General features: G+C 41.7%; 1 protein-coding gene across 1 annotated transcript in view; it reads left to right on the forward strand.

Moving 5' to 3' along the window:
* Positions 1-744: 744 nt before the first annotated feature.
* LOC137286351 (multidrug resistance-associated protein 1-like) overlaps positions 745-18,954 on the forward strand; it is a 31,605-nt gene continuing 13,395 nt past the window's right edge. Inside the window, exons 1-16 of the mRNA XM_067818159.1 lie at positions 745-777; positions 5,154-5,330; positions 6,125-6,256; positions 8,906-9,034; positions 9,760-9,873; positions 10,925-10,986; positions 11,498-11,668; positions 12,401-12,643; positions 13,338-13,515; positions 14,448-14,768; positions 15,218-15,355; positions 15,828-15,974; positions 16,809-16,890; positions 17,203-17,269; positions 17,684-17,810; positions 18,479-18,655. Of these exons, the coding sequence (XP_067674260.1) occupies positions 745-777; positions 5,154-5,330; positions 6,125-6,256; positions 8,906-9,034; positions 9,760-9,873; positions 10,925-10,986; positions 11,498-11,668; positions 12,401-12,643; positions 13,338-13,515; positions 14,448-14,768; positions 15,218-15,355; positions 15,828-15,974; positions 16,809-16,890; positions 17,203-17,269; positions 17,684-17,810; positions 18,479-18,655 (2,298 nt within the window). The remainder of the gene's footprint in view (positions 778-5,153; positions 5,331-6,124; positions 6,257-8,905; positions 9,035-9,759; positions 9,874-10,924; positions 10,987-11,497; positions 11,669-12,400; positions 12,644-13,337; positions 13,516-14,447; positions 14,769-15,217; positions 15,356-15,827; positions 15,975-16,808; positions 16,891-17,202; positions 17,270-17,683; positions 17,811-18,478; positions 18,656-18,954) is intronic.

An 18,954-nucleotide genomic window follows, 5' to 3' on the forward strand; every position in this document is an offset into this window, starting at 1 on the left:
ACACACGCATACACTACTATTCAAAAGCACACCTACACCACTGTGGCGCAGTAACGTTTATTTTGACAAGAACTGTAATTAGATCTAAGGAAAACATACATTTAATCCAATAATCCAAGCATACGGAGCTTCATATTAGTTTTCTATGGCAATATCCACCTGTTGTGGTGGTCATTCATGAATATTAAACTCAGTGGCATATTGATCCGTAGCAGTGTATGGTTTAATAAAAACAGACCCAGAAACCACATTAACGTCCATATGACATTAAATTACCAACGTCATAAATATGCCCACTGTAACTGATGTTCCACAACAACGGTTCATTAAAAAAACCCCCGAGGATTACACGAATAATGACTGATCCGCTTTTACTATAAATATTTAGTTAACAAAACTCATAGATGAAAGTTCAAAATGGACAGCGCAAGAAACCCATCCTCAGAATCATACAGACTGTTCCGATGCTGACAAACGAGATGGTTCAGATTTGTGACAAACATGTTCTGAACGTATGTTAATGGGAAAAGTCAGATTTGATCTGCATGCGAGTGAGCTTGAGGTCGCATTGGCCTCGCTTCTTGTGGCGTGTGTGTGAATAAAAACAACTGGTACTTTCCACACGGACAGATAAGGTGGCCCAGCTCACGAGGACCGGAGACCCATACTACGCGACACGTGCCAAGCAGATTATACCGGTAATGTTTGTGTGTCTTCTGGAATGGGTTGACTGAATTCTTCTTCATGATGGCGTTCTGTGATGGAGAACCCTTCTGGGTAAATATGATTTTTCCCTCGTCTTTTACCAATATTATCATGGCCTGTGTGTACTAATATCTGAAATACATGTATGGGGTAAAACGCACTATAAATGACGGCTCATTTAATTGCAGGTAAGGGTTTTTAGTCAGCATTCTAACGAGGCATTCTGAGTAAGAAATAGATGCACATATCAGCAGGAATCCCGATCCAGAAAGCTTTCGTAACATTACAACCTGTCGTAACTCTATAGACTAAAACAGGAGTACGAATGTTGTAGCGCAAAGAACGATTTGTGAATCGAGCACTGGGTCCGAGTTTAAATCGGATGATCGTAAGTCTGTGTGAAAGAATGGGCGTTGGGTTAACCTTAGGGCTATGTGTTCGACCTTAACCCCAAAAGACGACAACTGAATCAGGCAATCCACTTTGGCTACTTGATTGACCGCGTATGTTCTTTTTTCAATTGCAGGATTAGTGCATATAGTCAATCACGGGGCTGTTTGCTCCAGCCCAGTCAGTGGGCAGTATTTGTTTGCCCTCATCATATTAACGTTGTATTTTTTACAGTCCCCAGGTAAATTTGTTTCTGCAGTATTTTCCAGAACTGTTTGATATTTTCTCAAAATAAATGGTATTATATTACGTCTTACCAAGTTATCAAGAGTACATAGTACAGAAAAGAGGTTATCGTGTTTATACGATTTTCCGAACATCTCGTTCAAGGGAAAGTGGCTGAATTGCTTTTAACGCCCTTTTGATTGTGTCGGCCCGATAAAGTGTCTATAGTCTTGTCTGCTCCATACTCTTGCTCGCAGGATACAGCTGAGTGGTGGAGACGCAATACCTACATCTCCCTGGGCTTGCCTCCCTCATCCTGCTGACACGTCGCCATACTGGGAGACTGGGTTTTGTCCTTAGACCAGACTCACTCACAGTAACTCGTCAGAATACATTCATATTTGGTACATAAAGTCACATTTATCTCGTAGTAAGTTGTCAGTACGAAATCCCTATTTGGTACAATAATGCACATTTATCCCGAAGTAATTTGACAGTCCAGAATGCATTCAGGTCCTCATTCTCCAACGTGAATTGTCGCTAATAATATCGATGATTAAATTGTCATATTTCTGAAATATTTTTATGAACGTCCTCAAACAAACAAACAAACAAACAAAGAAAGAAAGAAAGAAAGAAAGAAAGTATATTTCCTTCCATATCGAGTAACGGGCGTTTCCTGTAGGTGGTCTTACTCCGAATATTCCCACCAATACATAAATTCCTTCCTCTCTGAACTGCATCTAGATCTCCGTAGGGGTATCACAGGCACACGCATGTGCATAAAAGTATATTGAACTATGCGGAGCTATGTCCTTGAAGTGCCTGGGGACAGATAAGTTAGGATAACCCCTGGTATCAAAAAGTATTTACTCGTTTTATGAAAATGATATGGTGTAGCAGCGAGTTGAGTATGTGTACATTATTCCAGTAATACGTCCTACTCAACGACCGAAATATTAGCATCCGATTCATGTGAATCAGGGACCCGTTTCACAAAGCTCTCGCAAGCTTAAGATCTCGTAAGTTTCCTAGTAGTATCACCACCATCAAAACCCTCCTGCACCCCAATGGCAGAGGCGCCAGCAGGTCCACATTCATCCCCAGAGAATGCGCATAGCAAATCCTTTGCAATTGTGTATCACTTCTAAATGCCCTTCAGAGACTCCAGAAGTGAAAAGGCCATCTGTTTAGGATCTCTTACATCTGATCGCCAGATCTAATACACGTAGATGTCGACCCGTGAGGATCCGGGCGACAATTGGCCTTTAGTAACCAATGCTTGCCATTAAAGGGGATTCACAATCGTGTAGATCGATGATCATGCTGTTGATCACTGGGTTGTCTGGTCCAGACCCCTCAGTTATTTACAGACGACCTCCATATAGCTGGAATATTGCTCCGTGCGACGTGACACTAAACTCATGTAGAAATCACAGTCGAACGGCAGACACTAGTATACTTTAGTTAGAAGCCGATGTTCTGCGATTTGATACCAGTGGCAAATAGCTAAAACCTGGGTCACTGGGGGATTTCCTCCCCATGCAAACATGTCGCTGGATATCAGAACACAAGTCAAAGGCGTTAGGCTAAACTCACAAAAACATCTCCTAGAATTTGAAACAGTGACGTCACGTAACACCTGTATCTATTACTAGCCCATCCAAAGCCAATGACTTGTTGTCTGGTACAATGGCTGATGTTGTGTTCACAGTAACAGTGTGACGAGGCCATCTGGATGTGTCGTATAGATAGTAAAACTGTCTGGATATACTGCATTATGCAACTATTATCTCAGTCGCGTGAAGATAATGAGATAAGGTGCTAAAAGGATTTATTCAGGGTTACTGGTGTCACCTCACAGTTCTCAATGTTCGGACTCGGCAAACGGGCATATGCAGCCTCTCTGTGAAACTGTTTGCCATAGTCTGAAATGTGATCTCATTATTTACTTTTGTATATACCTCTTCTGTTAAAAGAAATTGCATTTGCAACTGTTTTCATTTGATTGTCGTCCAACGCACTGAGCAATATTGGCGTCGATCTGTAAATAACCGAGTCTGGACCAGACAATCCAGTGATCAATATCATTAGTTGCGTAACTGGGACGTTATGACATGTGTCAATCACGTCAGCGAGCATGGCCACCCGATCCCGTTAGTCGTCTCTTAGGGCAAGCATGGGTTACTGAAGACAAATTTTAACCTGTATCTTTACGTGTTGCTTTGCAACAGTGTTTAACGGGTCCCCAAGATTGGGCTGGCTACCCAGCGCCACCGCTGTTTGACAGTGGTATTTATTCTGTAACACCTGCACATGATGTTGTCGAACTCTGGGAAGGGGCACATACAGTTTATGACAGATATTGTTGACACCAGGTGTTCGGGAAAAGGTAAGCCTGACCAAGCGGCAGCATCACCAAATTACACAATCTGCATAAAAAGTGTCCGTTTGTCGACACAGGTATACACCCGCCATACAACAGCGCTTTTGAACGATCAAGTCCAGCACATATGGTGTGCACACCTGAAGCACATATCTGTTAATCTGTATTTGAATATGTCAATAATTAATGTATGATATAGCCCTCCAGAACTGATAACGAAAGTGTAGCAATGTTTTGATACGGTATTTTTAATTACCACATATTTGTGTGCACTGATGGATAATATACAATGCAGTTTGTAACAAATGCTTTCAAATATATCATATATCTATATATGATAATGACATTTTTATCAGTGAAGCTGTTCCTATGAAGCAAGCATCTGAAAAATTATCCAGTTTAAGCCAGTATTATAATATACAGTTGCTGATTACATTTTGTACACTGGTCTTCATGTGACAGTTGATAATAATAGATACAAATTTGTATAAAACCCTATATGACTTAGGAACTACAACACTTGGTGAGGTGTTCTCATCTTCAGGATCAGATGTAAATAGAGACGGAAGTTTCCAATAAAGCCCACTTTGAATATTGTTTCGAGGTGAAACAAAGTGGTTAACACGCAAATCGTACGCGTAAAACAACATCTAGCGTAAATCGATGCTGATGCTGTTGGTCACGGGTTTGTCCGGTCCAGACTCGATTATTTAAACACCTCGGGTTTCCTGGCTCGCCGGCAAATCTCTTTCAACCTGCTGATTTTAAAAAATGCAAATCGCATATGTGTTTCTTTTTGGGATGGTATAATTGGAATACTAATGGCAATCAACAAACAACGAACACAAGATTATGACATCGATAAATGGCCACAGGAGATTAATGAATGGTAAGTCACTTATGAAAGGCACAGTTTCAGTCTTGCGACACAAAATACTAATAAGTAAATTACACCAGCGATAAGTAACATAGAATGATTTTTAGTGACTTGACGTTACATGATGTATGTGCATTTACACAAACGGTAGAATATGATTTTGAAAGATATTGTGTCGATGGCGCATGCCCTTCAAATTGCAACAAACAGTGATGAGTTCCACCCAACAGCTGTCGGCGTCGAGTAACACTAGCGTTGCCAGACACTCCCCCGACGCCTGTGGACCTTAAAGATAGAATTTGTAATTTCTGTACCTAGGTTCCATTATATGAACAACCTGAGCAATATTCCAGCTATGTTGCGCCTATCAGCAAATAATCGAGGCCTGATCAGACAATCCAGTGATTAACATCATGAGCAACCATCTGCGCAGTTGGATGCCTAGCTACCCGATCCCGTTAGTCGCCTCTTACGACAAGCGTGAGTTACTGAGGATCAATTCTAACCCGGATCTTCACGGGTCTATACGAACGTATTAGGTGCTTCTTACTCTTCTAATCTGTATTGCAGGACAGTAACCTAACTCTCACCAGCTCCTGGCCCCGTGTGACGTCATGCTTCGTGAACACCGCGCTAGTGTACGGGCCGTGCGGGATGTTGTTTGTGACGACACCCCTCTACGTCTATTACCTCGTTCGACAACCCACCAGGCGCTACCGTCATACACTGTTACAGCAAACAAAACTGGTATGTAAAATTAATATAAACACCTGAGAACCATCATCATAAATTATCCGCTAGCAGAGACATTATTGGAAAATAAGAGTAAAAAGGAGGTATGTGTTATTTGAATGAATCAATGAAAATAAAAGACGACACCAGGTGTTCTGGAAAAAGGTCTGTTATCAGCAGCCCTTCAGAAAGCATCCGCCTCGCACACTATGGTAACTGTTACTGGCAAAACCATTACGTGACATAGTGCCACAATATACATTTAAAACTTTACAGGTAAACTGAGTTACACACCATCTGAAACTGGTAGGAATGATTTACTTTTAGAAGATCATCTTAGACGGGATTTTAATCAACAGTTTGATGCTTCAGAAATGTAGTAAAATGCGCTTCGTGGAGGACAAATGAACTGATTTCCTCCATTGTTGGAACGAAGTCACATAAAATCGTCATGAATCTACGACAGTGCATTTTAATGACGTCACACTGCAAACACCTGTTCGCAAACAATGAATTGATTAGTTTTGTATGTAGGAAGAATTATTGGTTACAAAAATACCATTCCAGTATGTCATTGCCTTCATGGCAAATGTTATATGCTAACTGCTGAATTACACCTTAACCTAACCTTTGAGTGACTTGAATCACTTGTCCTGCAACAGGTCTGACGCACACCTTAAACTCCTGTATTCAGGATTGATGGTTGATCTCCCGCATCTTGACATTGGTCAGTGTTCTGATAAATTGATATTGCACCGATGCACCTGTCCATCAATGAAGTGCTAATCCTAATACTTTTCCATCTTCAGTTTTCCAGCATCATACTCATTATACTAGGCGTCGTGGAGATAAGCAGCATGTTCTCGCACAAACAGGACGGTGGGCTGGCCATAGACTTCACAGCAGAAGTCGTTGCACCAATCATAAAGACTATAACACTGGTGAGGACGGACATTTCACTGTTTGTATTCACGCGAGCAGATACATTCATTACATACAGAAGATACAACATATGTCATATTTGGGATTTCACTTTCTTAGTAAAGTACAAATTCTAGTACTTTTTTCGGTTGAGTCCCATCCGGGATTCGAACCCACACCCTCAGAGTCAGGCACCTAATCGCCAGCACACAAAGTCAGCCGCCTAGCCCGCTCAACCACCGCGACTTCCACAAAAAATGAAAGTCGGACAACTGGTAGTCTAGACTGCGTACTTTGTGTACCCCTGTGATGAGTGTAAATTGGCACGGCTCCCATGGCCGCAAGCTATCATTACACGATGCCATTTAGAAAGTGGTCAAATGCAACATATGTCATATTTGGGATTTCACTTTCTTAGTAAAGTACAAATTCTAGTACTTTTTTCGGTTGAGTCCCATCCGGGATTCGAACCCACACCCTCAGAGTCAGGCACCTAATCGCCAGCACACAAAGTCAGCCGCCTAGCCCGTTCAGCCACCGCTACTTCCACAAAAAATGAAAGTCGGACAACTGGTAGTCTAGACTGCGTACTTTGTGTACCCCTCTGATGAGTGTAAATTGGCACGGCTCCCATGGCCGAAAGCTATCATTACACGATGCCATTTAGAAAGTGGTCAAATGCAACATATGTCATATTTGGGATTTCACTTTCTTAGTAAAGTACAAATTCTAGTACTTTTTTCGGTTGAGTCCCATCCGGGATTCGAACCCACACCCTCAGAGTCAGGCACCTAATCGCCAGCACACAAAGTCAGCCGCCTAGCCCGCTCAGCCACCGCGACTTCCACAAAAATGAAAGTTGGACAACTGGTAGTCTAGACTGCGTACTTTGTGTACCCCTGTGATGAGTGTAAATTGGCACGGCTCCCATGGCCGAAAGCTATCATTACACGATGCCATTTAGAAAGTGGTCAAATGCAACATATGTCATATTTGGGATTTCACTTTCTTAGTAAAGTACAAATTCTAGTACTTTTTTCGGTTGAGTCCCATCCGGGATTCGAACCCACACCCTCAGAGTCAGGCACCTAATCGCCAGCACACAAAGTCAGCCGCCTAGCCCGTTCAGCCACCGCTACTTCCACAAAAAATCAAAGTTGGACAACTGGTAGTCTAGACTGTGTACTTTGTGTACCCCTCTGATGAGTGTAAATTGGCACGGCTCCCATGGCCGAAAGCTATGATTACACGATGCCATTTAGAAAGTGGTCAAATGCAACATATGTCATATTTGGGATTTCACTTTCTTAGTAAAGTACAAATTCTAGTACTTTTTTCGGTTGAGTCCCATCCGGGATTCGAACCCACACCCTCAGAGTCAGGCACCTAATCGCCAGCACACAAAGTCAGCCGCCTAGCCCGCTCAGCCACCGTTACTTCCACAAAAAATGAAAGTCGGACAACTGGTAGTCTAGACTGCGTACTTTGTGTACCCCTGTGATGAGTGTAAATTGGCACGGCTCCCATGGCCGCAAGCTATCATTACACGATGCCATTTAGAAAGTGGTCAAATGCAACATATGTCATATTTGGGATTTCACTTTCTTAGTAAAGTACAAATTCTAGTACTTTTTTCGGTTGAGTCCCATCCGGGATTCGAACCCACACCCTCAGAGTCAGGCACCTAATCGCCAGCACACAAAGTCAGCCGCCTAGCCCGCTCAGCCACCGCGACTTCCACAAAAATGAAAGTTGGGCAACTGGTAGTCTAGACTGCGTACTTTGTGTACCCCTGTGATGAGTGTAAATTGGCACGGCTCCCATGGCCGAAAGCTATCATTACACGATGCCATTTAGAAAGTGGTCAAATGCAACATATGTCATATTTGGGATTTCACTTTCTTAGTCCGACTTTCATTTTTTGTGGAAGTCGCGGTGGCTGAGCGGGCTAGGCGGCTGACTTTGTGTGCTGGCGATTAGGTGCCTGACTCTGAGGGTGTGGGTTCGAATCCCGGATGGGACTCAACCGAAAAAAGTACTAGAATTTGTACTTTACTAAGAAAGTGAAATCCCAAATATGACATATGTTGCATTTGACCACTTTCTAAATGGCATCGTGTAATGATACAGAAGATAGATCATACAGGAATGTCCTATTTGTTAGGACATGGTACAGCGGTCGATGTTTTAAATAATAGTCACTGTTTTCCCAGAGGGTCACTGTAACAACGGGTCTTTCAAGGCAGCAATGGAGTAGGAACATTCATACTTTTTTACACAGAGATCATACCACAGAGATCATGCAGGATTGTGCATGTTGATTATTTACAACCTATCAGCTCATACTGTCAATATACATATATACATAGGTAAGTCTTTTTCAGCCGTCAGTAGGTACATTCAAATATTACTACACAAAGATAGTAAACGTCACACTGAAGACCCTGGTAGGATTCCCCGATGGGTACTAATGTAAAGCCCTTTTCTGGTGATGGAATATTGCTAAAAGCGATGTAAGACCATACCCACTCATTCACTGATTATTAAATAATTGAAACGGTTAAGGTCTAGAATTCATAATGACTGAATGTAATTATAGGCCACATAGAACAATACTGACGTCACACCATGGCGCTTACACTTATTCACATGCATATTACTGTTTTCAGGTTCTTGCTTTCCTATTCATCATACTAGAGAGGACGAGAGGTTTCATCACATCTGGAGTGCTATTTATATTTTGGTTCTTAATGGTGGCAGCAAATATTGTACCGTTCTACACATTCATCATAGAAAAGGTAAATGTAATGAATAAATATATCTCTTACTGTGTATTCCAATTAGTCTATAGTCAATTAAAATATTAATTGTCTTCTCTTTAGGGTAATATTAATTTTCTGATATACGACACCCCTCACCACACCCCGTCCTAGGCCTACGACTGCGTCCCAGTGCCTTTGTACAACCCCCCCAAAAACTAATAGTTAACTAGTAGTTTCGTGAACCAAATAATCACCTGCACGATCACACATGGCGTTGGTCTGGGAACCATGTTCCGGAGAGCAACCTATCACATGATACCCAGAGGTTAGAACTTGGGTCTGTCTTTCCTCATTAAATCTACACATTCCTTGGTAACCATGCACAATTTCATACAACTCGGCAACAATTCACAATTTCATATTCCTTGCCAACAGTGCACAATTTCATATTCCTTGCCAACGATGCACAATTTCATTTTCCTAGACAACAGTTTCACACACAGTCCTTAGCAACAATGCACAGTTTCACATTCCATGGCAAGAATGGGCAATTCCATATTCCTTGGCAACAATGGACAATTCACATTCCACATGTCTTTCAGTCCCCACCTGTACCTAACTCACAAAAAGTTCAGCCAATAGGAGGAGTGCTTACAATAGTAGGAAGAATGAGCATCAGAGCGCAGCTAGCAGTTGCACCTTATCTGTTATTGGACTATCTGATCACTTATACTGCCGGTGTTGTTTCTTGTTTAATCCAGGATTACAGGGACATGACGCGTATCATTGTGTTCTATATCGGCTATTTCTTCATGCTGGTGGAACTCATACTTCATTGTTTTGCCGAGAAGAGCAGGGATTACTCCAGTGTTGTGGTAAGTTGCATACTATGGACTTGAACCACTGATATTACCCCTTACAACAGAATGTAGAATGTGTATGTTCTAATAGTATGAAAGAGTATGTTCATTAATGTGAAATGACTCGGATCCAGCGAGAATAGGCATCAGTTATTCATGCACAAACAATACATACTCGAAGACCGCCATCCTCCAACATGTTGCAGAGTTTGCTTGAGGGACGCTGTATTAGCTGGTTTCAATAAATATATTGCTATAGTATTTGATTGCTATGATGTACATGTCAGTGTACTGTTTTGATGTACAACGATAGTCTAACACAATACCCAGTCTTAGTTATCCCCAGAAACATATGTCATTTAGGTGTGAGGGTCAATTTAGTCAGGACAATTTTATAGATCACTGAAGGTGTATGATAACATGTTATCCCTTCACACAATTTGCCTGAGGAGATAAGAATTTACATTCCGACGCCTCGAAGCAGCAGTTTGTACACATTCTACAAAATCAAGTGATTGATGAATCACACAGTTCAGACAATGATGGTAAAGCCACATTAAGTTGGTGCACCTAACCGGATGCAAGAGAGTTGCTTGGTCCCCATGGAGTTGCAGAATGAGGTTGCGATGTCCCGTTGACATCCAGTGATCGAGGGAAAATGAAAGCGTCTTTGCATGTATGTGATAATGCGTAAATACTACTAAATACTACTTATACACTCAGTACAGATTACGAATTGTAGTTAAAACCCGACTGTTTATCTCTTGGTTATACCTAACCCTTATTGCTTTAACAAAAAATGCAAGCCAAAGCGATGATCGGAAATATACATCGTCACATTGTTGGCAGAATCATAGTCCTACTGGTCCAATCCTGCACTGGAACTCAGGAATACTGCGTCGCAATTTGAACGAGTTGTGCCCTCTGGCAGTATGTCTTGAGTACTGATTCACTGCCGGTCTGCAGTGGTGACGTATATGACCTATAAACTGTGGAAATATCATATGTTTAATTTATGGAAATAAGGAATATATATCACGCTCATGTCCACTTTCTTTCTTCTCAGTATCCATGTCCCGAGCTGGAGTCTTCCTACCTCTCCCGGCTGACCTTTTCATGGACAACAGGGTAAACATCATCCTATGTCTAGAACAAAGAACAACTTAACAGGGCAAATAAAGTTATTCAGTCTGCTAAAAAGATTGAAATATACCTTTTAGACAATAAAATAATAACATACGTTCCGTAAAACCGTGAAATGTGGTCAATAATCATTCATAACCCATTAGTGGCGGTAGAGTAGCCAAGCAGAAGACGCATTCGCCCATCACGCCGAAGACCCGGGTTCGATTCCCCGCATGTGTACAATATGTGACGTCCGTTTCTGGTGTCCAAGTCAGGCCGTGATATTCCTGGAGTACTACTAAAAGCGGCGTAAAACTAAACTCACTCACTCATATCTTTCCCGTTAAACGTATTTTTATTTTCCTAAAAGTCTCACTGACAATAGGAGGAAAATTCTGCATGTGCAGAAATGTACTTGAGTTATCTTTCTCTGTTATGTCGCAATTCCTAATGATTGTCGTTATATTCACTCGATTTCCGCGTACAGTCAATGTATTGATATATGTTTTAACAGGCTCATGGTCCAGGGATATAAAAAGACCTTGACCGAGACTGATGTGTATGACCTTCACCCTCGTGAGCAGTCTGCAGGGGTGATAGAACGATTTGACAAGATGGTGAAGCAGACCAGGAAAGACGTGAAAAGACAGTGGACCAAGTCCATCAACCAAAATGGATGTATGAGGTACGTCTGCACCCCGCCAAACGTGAGGAAACATCATAAACTGACTCATGGAGGTATAACTACTGGATACGTCTTCACCTATCTATACACAAAGAATTTAGTTAAGCACTCCTTGACATATCTCGCGATTGAATGAGCCCCGATCTTAACCCCGTGGAGTATATCTGGGACATGATTGGTTGACGAGTGCAACAAAGGGATCTTCCTGTACAAAAGACACGAGGGAGGAAAGGCGGAGATTGGCCCTTCAGATGATAAGGAGGCCTACAAGAGGTATGAGGAGAAGTGTGATGGCTGTCATACAGTCACATGGAGGTTGCACTCGGTACTGACCTTGTATCGTCTAAGACTCGCAAACTGACATTTTGAATATTTCTAATATCACCAATTATAATGATTTATAAGAAGAAGTAAATATGAAACCTGCATTGTGCACTCTCCAAGCACTGTGGGTCACATGTCCTAAGTGCAGTAGTCTCTAGGATGCAGGTTTTTAAATGATATGCTCCAAGTACATAGTTACTGTGATCAAAGTTACTGTGATGCCATCATGGTAGGTCATATGATCCAGGTACACAAGTCACCTTGATGCAGACAATGTGATCCAAGTACTTGTATGCCATCACGGTAAATTATACGATCACAGTACCCATGCAGCTGTGAGTCAGGTGATCCAAATGCCCTGAGTACTGTGGCTCAAGTCAATATAATGTTTATGTTTGATTACTACAGGTACACCAACGGCTCAGTATCGTTAAAAGCCAATGGAACAACCAAAAATAACTACAGCTACACGCCGCTACCCACTGGAGACATGAGTGAATCAACACCGCTACTCACATCGTCGTCACCCATAGGCCCAATGTCGTCGTTGTGGAAGGTGTTGTTCAAGACGTTTGGGTTGGAACTGTTACAGGCACAAATATGGAAGGTCATCAATGATGTGCTCATCTTGACCAACCCTCTTATACTCAAGTGAGTGAGGTGAACTAGTGGCGGTATGTGAGTCTAAATGACAAAGATTCATCTCTCAATAAAAGCAGTGGTTTACAATATGATCTGTGTTTAGGGAAACCAAAGTTCCAAACAGCACAAACTCATCCAAATACCATATTGTCAACAGACGTTTGTTATTGGCCGTTTCTCCTGACACAATCAAGCATAGCACTTTAGATATGTACTCTAGATGTGAGCGAGTAGACTCGAAAACCGCATTCACCACAGGGTATTTTCATTATGCCACTGCGCCCAGTGAGACATGAAAGACCGAAGTAATGCAGATCCTGAACCTTAACTGAAGTACACAAACATTAGTATAGCGCTGAAAGGCCTTGAAACAATAGCAGGAACTTGGGATTCGAATCCAAGATTACAGGTGTTTCGCATGGTTGACGTAGGTAATGCTGCAGAGACAACAACGACGCATAGGAGTCACACTGAATATAGATACATTGGAAATGATTCTCAGACTGCCTGGTTTGGCATGAAGTTTTAGGAACCATGATGGCGGCAGTTAATGCCAAACATATGTCTCTGAGAATCGTCATCATGGTTCCTAGAAACTGAGGTTTCCCCAAAACATTACCATTTAATTGACATATACGCGACAATTGTTATGATTTCGAATGTACCTAAATGAGAGTTATCATAGGACACGTGTCCCTCACAGGGCCCTCATTGCCTTTGTTGGCGATGCCAGTAGTCCTGTTTGGATTGGTTACCTTCTGTCCCTGGGGATGTTCGTCAGTGTGCTGGTGCAGGCGATAACCTTCCACGTCCTCAATCACTACACTATAGCCCTCGGCATCAGGGTCCGGGCAGCGCTGACATCGGCAATATACAGAAAGGTAACACTGACATCGTCAATATACAGATCGGTAACACTGACATCGGAAATATACAGAAAGGTAACTGACATCGTCAGTATACAGAAAAGTAACACAGACATCGGCAAGGTACAGAAAAGCAACACAGACATCGGCAATATATGGAAAGATAACATTGGCATCGGCAATACGCAGAAAGGTAACACTGACATCGGAAATATACAGAAAGGTGACATTGACATCGGCAAGATACAGAAAGGTAACATCAAAATAGCGGGTGCCACATGTAGTAAGACGAGTTATACATTTATTCTCAATAAGTGAAGCTGACGAGATTTCGTTTAGGAAAAGGTTCACCGGATAGAATACTCGTGGGTAGCGCTCCTGTTTGGAGAGTGTGTTTGTTTGCTGGTTAACGCCTCACTCGGCAATATGGCGGTGGTCTGTAAATAACCTAGTTAGTTGCATTATATGACAAATATAATTTTCTGAAGACCATTCTAACATTTATCTTCACGGGTTTTGTATAACCAGATTCTGACAGATGTGGCATCCATTTTATCTTATGGCCGATCCGTTTAATATGACAGAACATCCAGAAATGTTACTTATAGACGTCAGGTGAAACCTAGTAAAAGGGACAACCAGATATACAGAATGAAAGCTGCTTTCAATGAAAAGATCCAGTCCAGGATTGTCCAGATGGTTGTTTTCTTTGTGTGTCCATGCCCAGAGATTCAGAGACTTTATCCCAGTGTGCCCCAACCCCATCTTGTAGTCCCGTGGGTCATTAGGATAACACTGAGAAAGAACAGTTAGCTCGAACCCCCGAAAACTCACTTTGTAATCCCCATATATGTGCAAAATCAGAAAACAGAGTGTTCCCTGATATGTTGCCAGTAATGGCGAACCCATACGAGCCCTTCCATCGGATCAAATTTCCTCCTCTTCAGGCACTTACGATGAACAACGAGGCAAAGAAGCAGGCAACGTCCGGAGAAATTGTCAACCTGATGTCCGTGGACGTGACAAGGATACAAAAGTACTGTGAACAGATCTACTGGGTATGGGCTGCTCCAGAAGAGATCGCTATATGTCTATATCTGCTGTACTCAACATTTGGAACAGCCATGTTCGCCGGCCTGGCCTTCCTGCTGTTCATGATTGGTCTCAACGTCCTGGTCATGGCAAGGATGAGCTCCCTACAGGCCAGGCTCATGAAGATTAAGGACCTGAGGATCCGACTAGTGAATGAGGTGCTGAATGGGATCAAGGTAAGGGACGGTCGTTTCGTTCATTTTCGGAAAGCCCTACAACCATTCCCACCCATGGACGTCCCTAATAATCGTTCGATGAAAGTGAATGAATGTGCTGGATAACACTGTCCTGTTTTCTTGGATAACAGTTATCCTGAAAATAATAATAATTGATTTATAATGGGTTGAAAACAAATTTGGATTTAGAAATATATTTGAAGCGTTAGTTACGAACTTACAGAACCTAATAGCAGCAGTTTGGATATAATGTAACGAATACCAAAAACCCCCAATGTAGTGAAAACTTCTGGTAGGAGTGTAATAAATGTAACGATGTACAGACTTCCACATTATAAGCATGTACACAATGTTGTAATACATCTGCCTTGGTTGGTTTGATAGCCCTACTCTGATTGTCCGTTGTATGAATGAGTAGATCGGGTACCCTTGTATTGTCTATTTCCCAGATCTTGAAACTATACGCCTGGGAGGAGTCATTCAGGGATAAAATACTCCGGATCCGGAAAAATGAGTTGATGATAATATGGCGGATAGCTCTCCTACAGGTCATTCTGACCGTCACCTCCATGATAACCCCTTTCAGCGTGAGTATCCTCACCTTAACGATAACACATTTCTGCGTGAGTGCCATCACTCCATGACAACAATTTTCATCGTGACTACCGTTATTTCATTATAGCCCCCTTAAGGTGTAAACATCTTCACATCGACGATAACACCTTTCAGCGTAACGACGCTCCATGATAACCCTTTTCAGCGTAAGTGCCGTCACGCCATGATAACCATATTTAGCTATGCCACCCTTACCTTTCAGATTAAGTACCTTTGCGGCGACATTTACTATCCAGACCCCCGTTGATATTTTTTCTTTGTTAAACAGTATCCCTGGGTTCGCAGCCGAGTCGTAAACGCTTACAGTCAGACTTTCCTTCCACAACAATCTGACATATGGTACTGCTCTAAGCGACGCTAACCTCACCGCCTCTATTCTTCATCTGTGCATTGTGCTTCCGCGTTTGTCCAATCCATGTCCCAAGCTGTATGCATGTGTTGCAGGTTGGCCTGTTCACCTTCGTGGCCTACGTGTTTCTCAATGGATCTCATACCCTGGACGCCGGCACTGCTTTTGTTGGCCTTTCTCTGTTCAACACAATGAAGAATCCTCTGACACTCTCACCCAAAATATTCAGTGACCTTGTGAAGGTATCAAATTAACTCTCTTACATTTAACTTAGGTCACCGCGAATAGCTGCAGCGTTGCTGATACTTACTAAGCACTCACTCGCTTAACTAACGTTAGAACCGTTAGAGTTAAAGTGTACGTTCGTCATGCCTAAGCTGTGAGTTCGAATCCGTCGTTTTGTTGCGACATTGTGAACTGTACCTCACTTGCATCATGATCAATGATATGTTTAGATCGCAAGTGAAATACAATAGTTACTACTTCAACTCTATGGGTATCTTCAGGACAATCATAAAATCAAAATAAAAATATCCTCTGTACACTTAGATGCTCTCCTTTTCCTTGGTATATACTGAATGTTTGAACTAAATACATATGAACTATCATTAAGAAAGTATGTGTCTGCATAGGGACACAGATTTTTACCCGGTTCTATATATGATCATAGAAACAAATAAGGGAACACATGAAAGTGCAAGTTTTCCTGTATTTGATTCGAGAATTTCACTCACACAGTGCAATATATACCTATTGAAGAAACCTGGGCAAGAATAAAAAATTTCCCTTATATGTTTCCAAATAGTATTTGACAATGTATATTTGGCATTGCGCAACCTACGCGACAATATAGACAAATGGCATCACACCCTCCAGGGTGATTAGATAGGAAATATTCTAATAAATATATAATTTGTGTGTGTATGTGTGTGTGTGGTGAGTTGTTGTTGTCTCTCTCTCTCCCTCCCTCTCTCTCTCTCTCTCTCTCTCTGTGTGTGTGTGTGTGTGAAAGAGAGATGCCGGGAGATTACTGTCAGCCACCCTTATATCATCTGTCAGTGGGGTTGTGTTTACAGTCTGTCATCAGTGTGAACCGAGTGAACCGGTTTCTTCATTATGGTGATCTAAAAGCTAAACCAGCAACAAGAAGCGAAAAAGGTAATTTGTTGTTGTTAATTCGGTAAAATTCATATCAGTTTGATGAATATATAGAGACAAAGCCAACCATCGTGACAATTACTTATTGGGATGGAGTTTACATTAATTGACTCCACTTAGGAGTCAATAGTCAATAGTCAGTAATCTGGAAATTGTCATCATTAAATTATTATTATATTATTTTTATCTGTTTGTTGATAAACAAGATTCTATAATGATGGCCGTTATCTGCTCACTAACAAAGGTCCCACCATGCGAAGCAGGTGCATGTTTTAACAAACTACGTGATGAATTACCCGTCCATGTTGACAGGTCACCCCCTGGTTGTCAATAACGGGACATTCACCTGGGACCAAGACGACCCACCCGCACTGAGAAAGTAGGTACAGTCAGTATGAAGGGGATGTTATGTAACACTTCGACTTACAAACGGCCAAGCCTGCAAATTCAGTGCCACTTCCAGAAACCTTTGATCATGGATTCAAATGCTTGATTGACCTGAATTATATTTCTGTCAAAACTATAATGGGCTTCCCTGTTCAACAAAATAATACTTTTGTGGATCTTCTCAATGATTTGAATAAAGTGCGTGGGAATGTTACCATAAACTGTGGGGTCAAAGGAAACCAACCAGTTTAGTCGTGTTTTAAGCTTCAGTGCCACTTTTAAGCCGAGCAATACTTTGATGACGTCGTAATCATTTCGGTCAATTATAAATTCAAGCGTATACATGTTTTTTGCTAACCACGACGCCACCTTAATAGTGGTATATCACGTTCTTCTCTGTCCCCAGCATCACGCTGCGCGTGTCTGAGGGGAGCCTGGTGGCTGTTGTTGGACAGGTGGGGTCGGGCAAAACATCACTCATTTCCGCCATCCTCGGCGATATGGACACCGTTGACGGTTACGTCAACGTCAATGTGAGTTCTGTTGACCTATGTAGGCCATTAACACACATAAGCCGGACATGATACATGTAATCAAACAAACTCCCATGTGAATACCTGTCGAAAACATATCCAGCAAAGTGCCATTCTTTCCAGACTGCGTTGAATTCACTCACAACATCGATCACTAGTTTTGTTGTGGTCCGTTTACATGTACTGTTATATAGCAGTAATGATTCTGTGTGGTGCATAAAACATCAAAGAAACTGTTATATTTAAATGTAAAAAAAATAATAAATATTTCTTACTTATTAGGGATAATACAAAGATTCTCACTGAGTGTCTTTAGATCAAATCTATCAACACTATGCGATGAAAGGTGAACACTGCGAGGCTACCCATATATGGTCAGTCAAGGAGGTGAACGGGGTTCCCATGTTTCCTTGGTGACTTCATGGGGTTGTATATATTTTTGGAAATGGAAATTTTGTTGAATGAAGGTGAAATGATGTCTTTATGAAGACATTATTGATTCTTACGACAGGGAGGTGTTAACCATGATAATTCACTGATATTAAACGTGTAGAGAAATGTTTTGGTATAAAGGTATTCATATAAAAATGCCCAAGCAAATGTTAATAATATTCTTTTTTTTTCATATTTCATCTACACTATATATGAATCTCTCAATACTTTTTCAGGGACGGGTTGCTTACGTACCTCAACAAGCTTGGATACAGAACGACACTGTTCAAAATAATATTCTGTTTGGCAAACCTTTCCATCGGCGGAACTACATCAAGGTTCTGGAGGCATGCGCACTGAAGCAAGATCTGGATATACTTCCGGGGGGCGACAAAACAGAGATCGGGGAAAAGGTTCAGTCACCAGTGCTCAATTCCTGCTGGCGCATCTCTATACTGTATGGCTGAACAGAAAGATTTTAAGTCCTGTTTAAACTCCTTTTTATATTTTTAATGCTTTGGATATTCAGAAGTGTCACATATCAACATTAACTTACGACTATCTTAGAGCTAAGAGAGCTTCGAAAATTTAGGAGGTGGTGTATACATAATCTGCGATCGGTCAGTTCCGTTCATGTCCCTGGGGTAGGACAAAACAGACCATGTAAATGACCTTGCATATTTGATCTTTTGATAAGTACAAAAATGCTTGA

The sequence above is a fragment of the Haliotis asinina genome, chromosome 6, assembly GCF_037392515.1.
Source record: "Haliotis asinina isolate JCU_RB_2024 chromosome 6, JCU_Hal_asi_v2, whole genome shotgun sequence".
Classification (NCBI taxonomy): Eukaryota; Metazoa; Mollusca; class Gastropoda; order Lepetellida; family Haliotidae; genus Haliotis; species Haliotis asinina.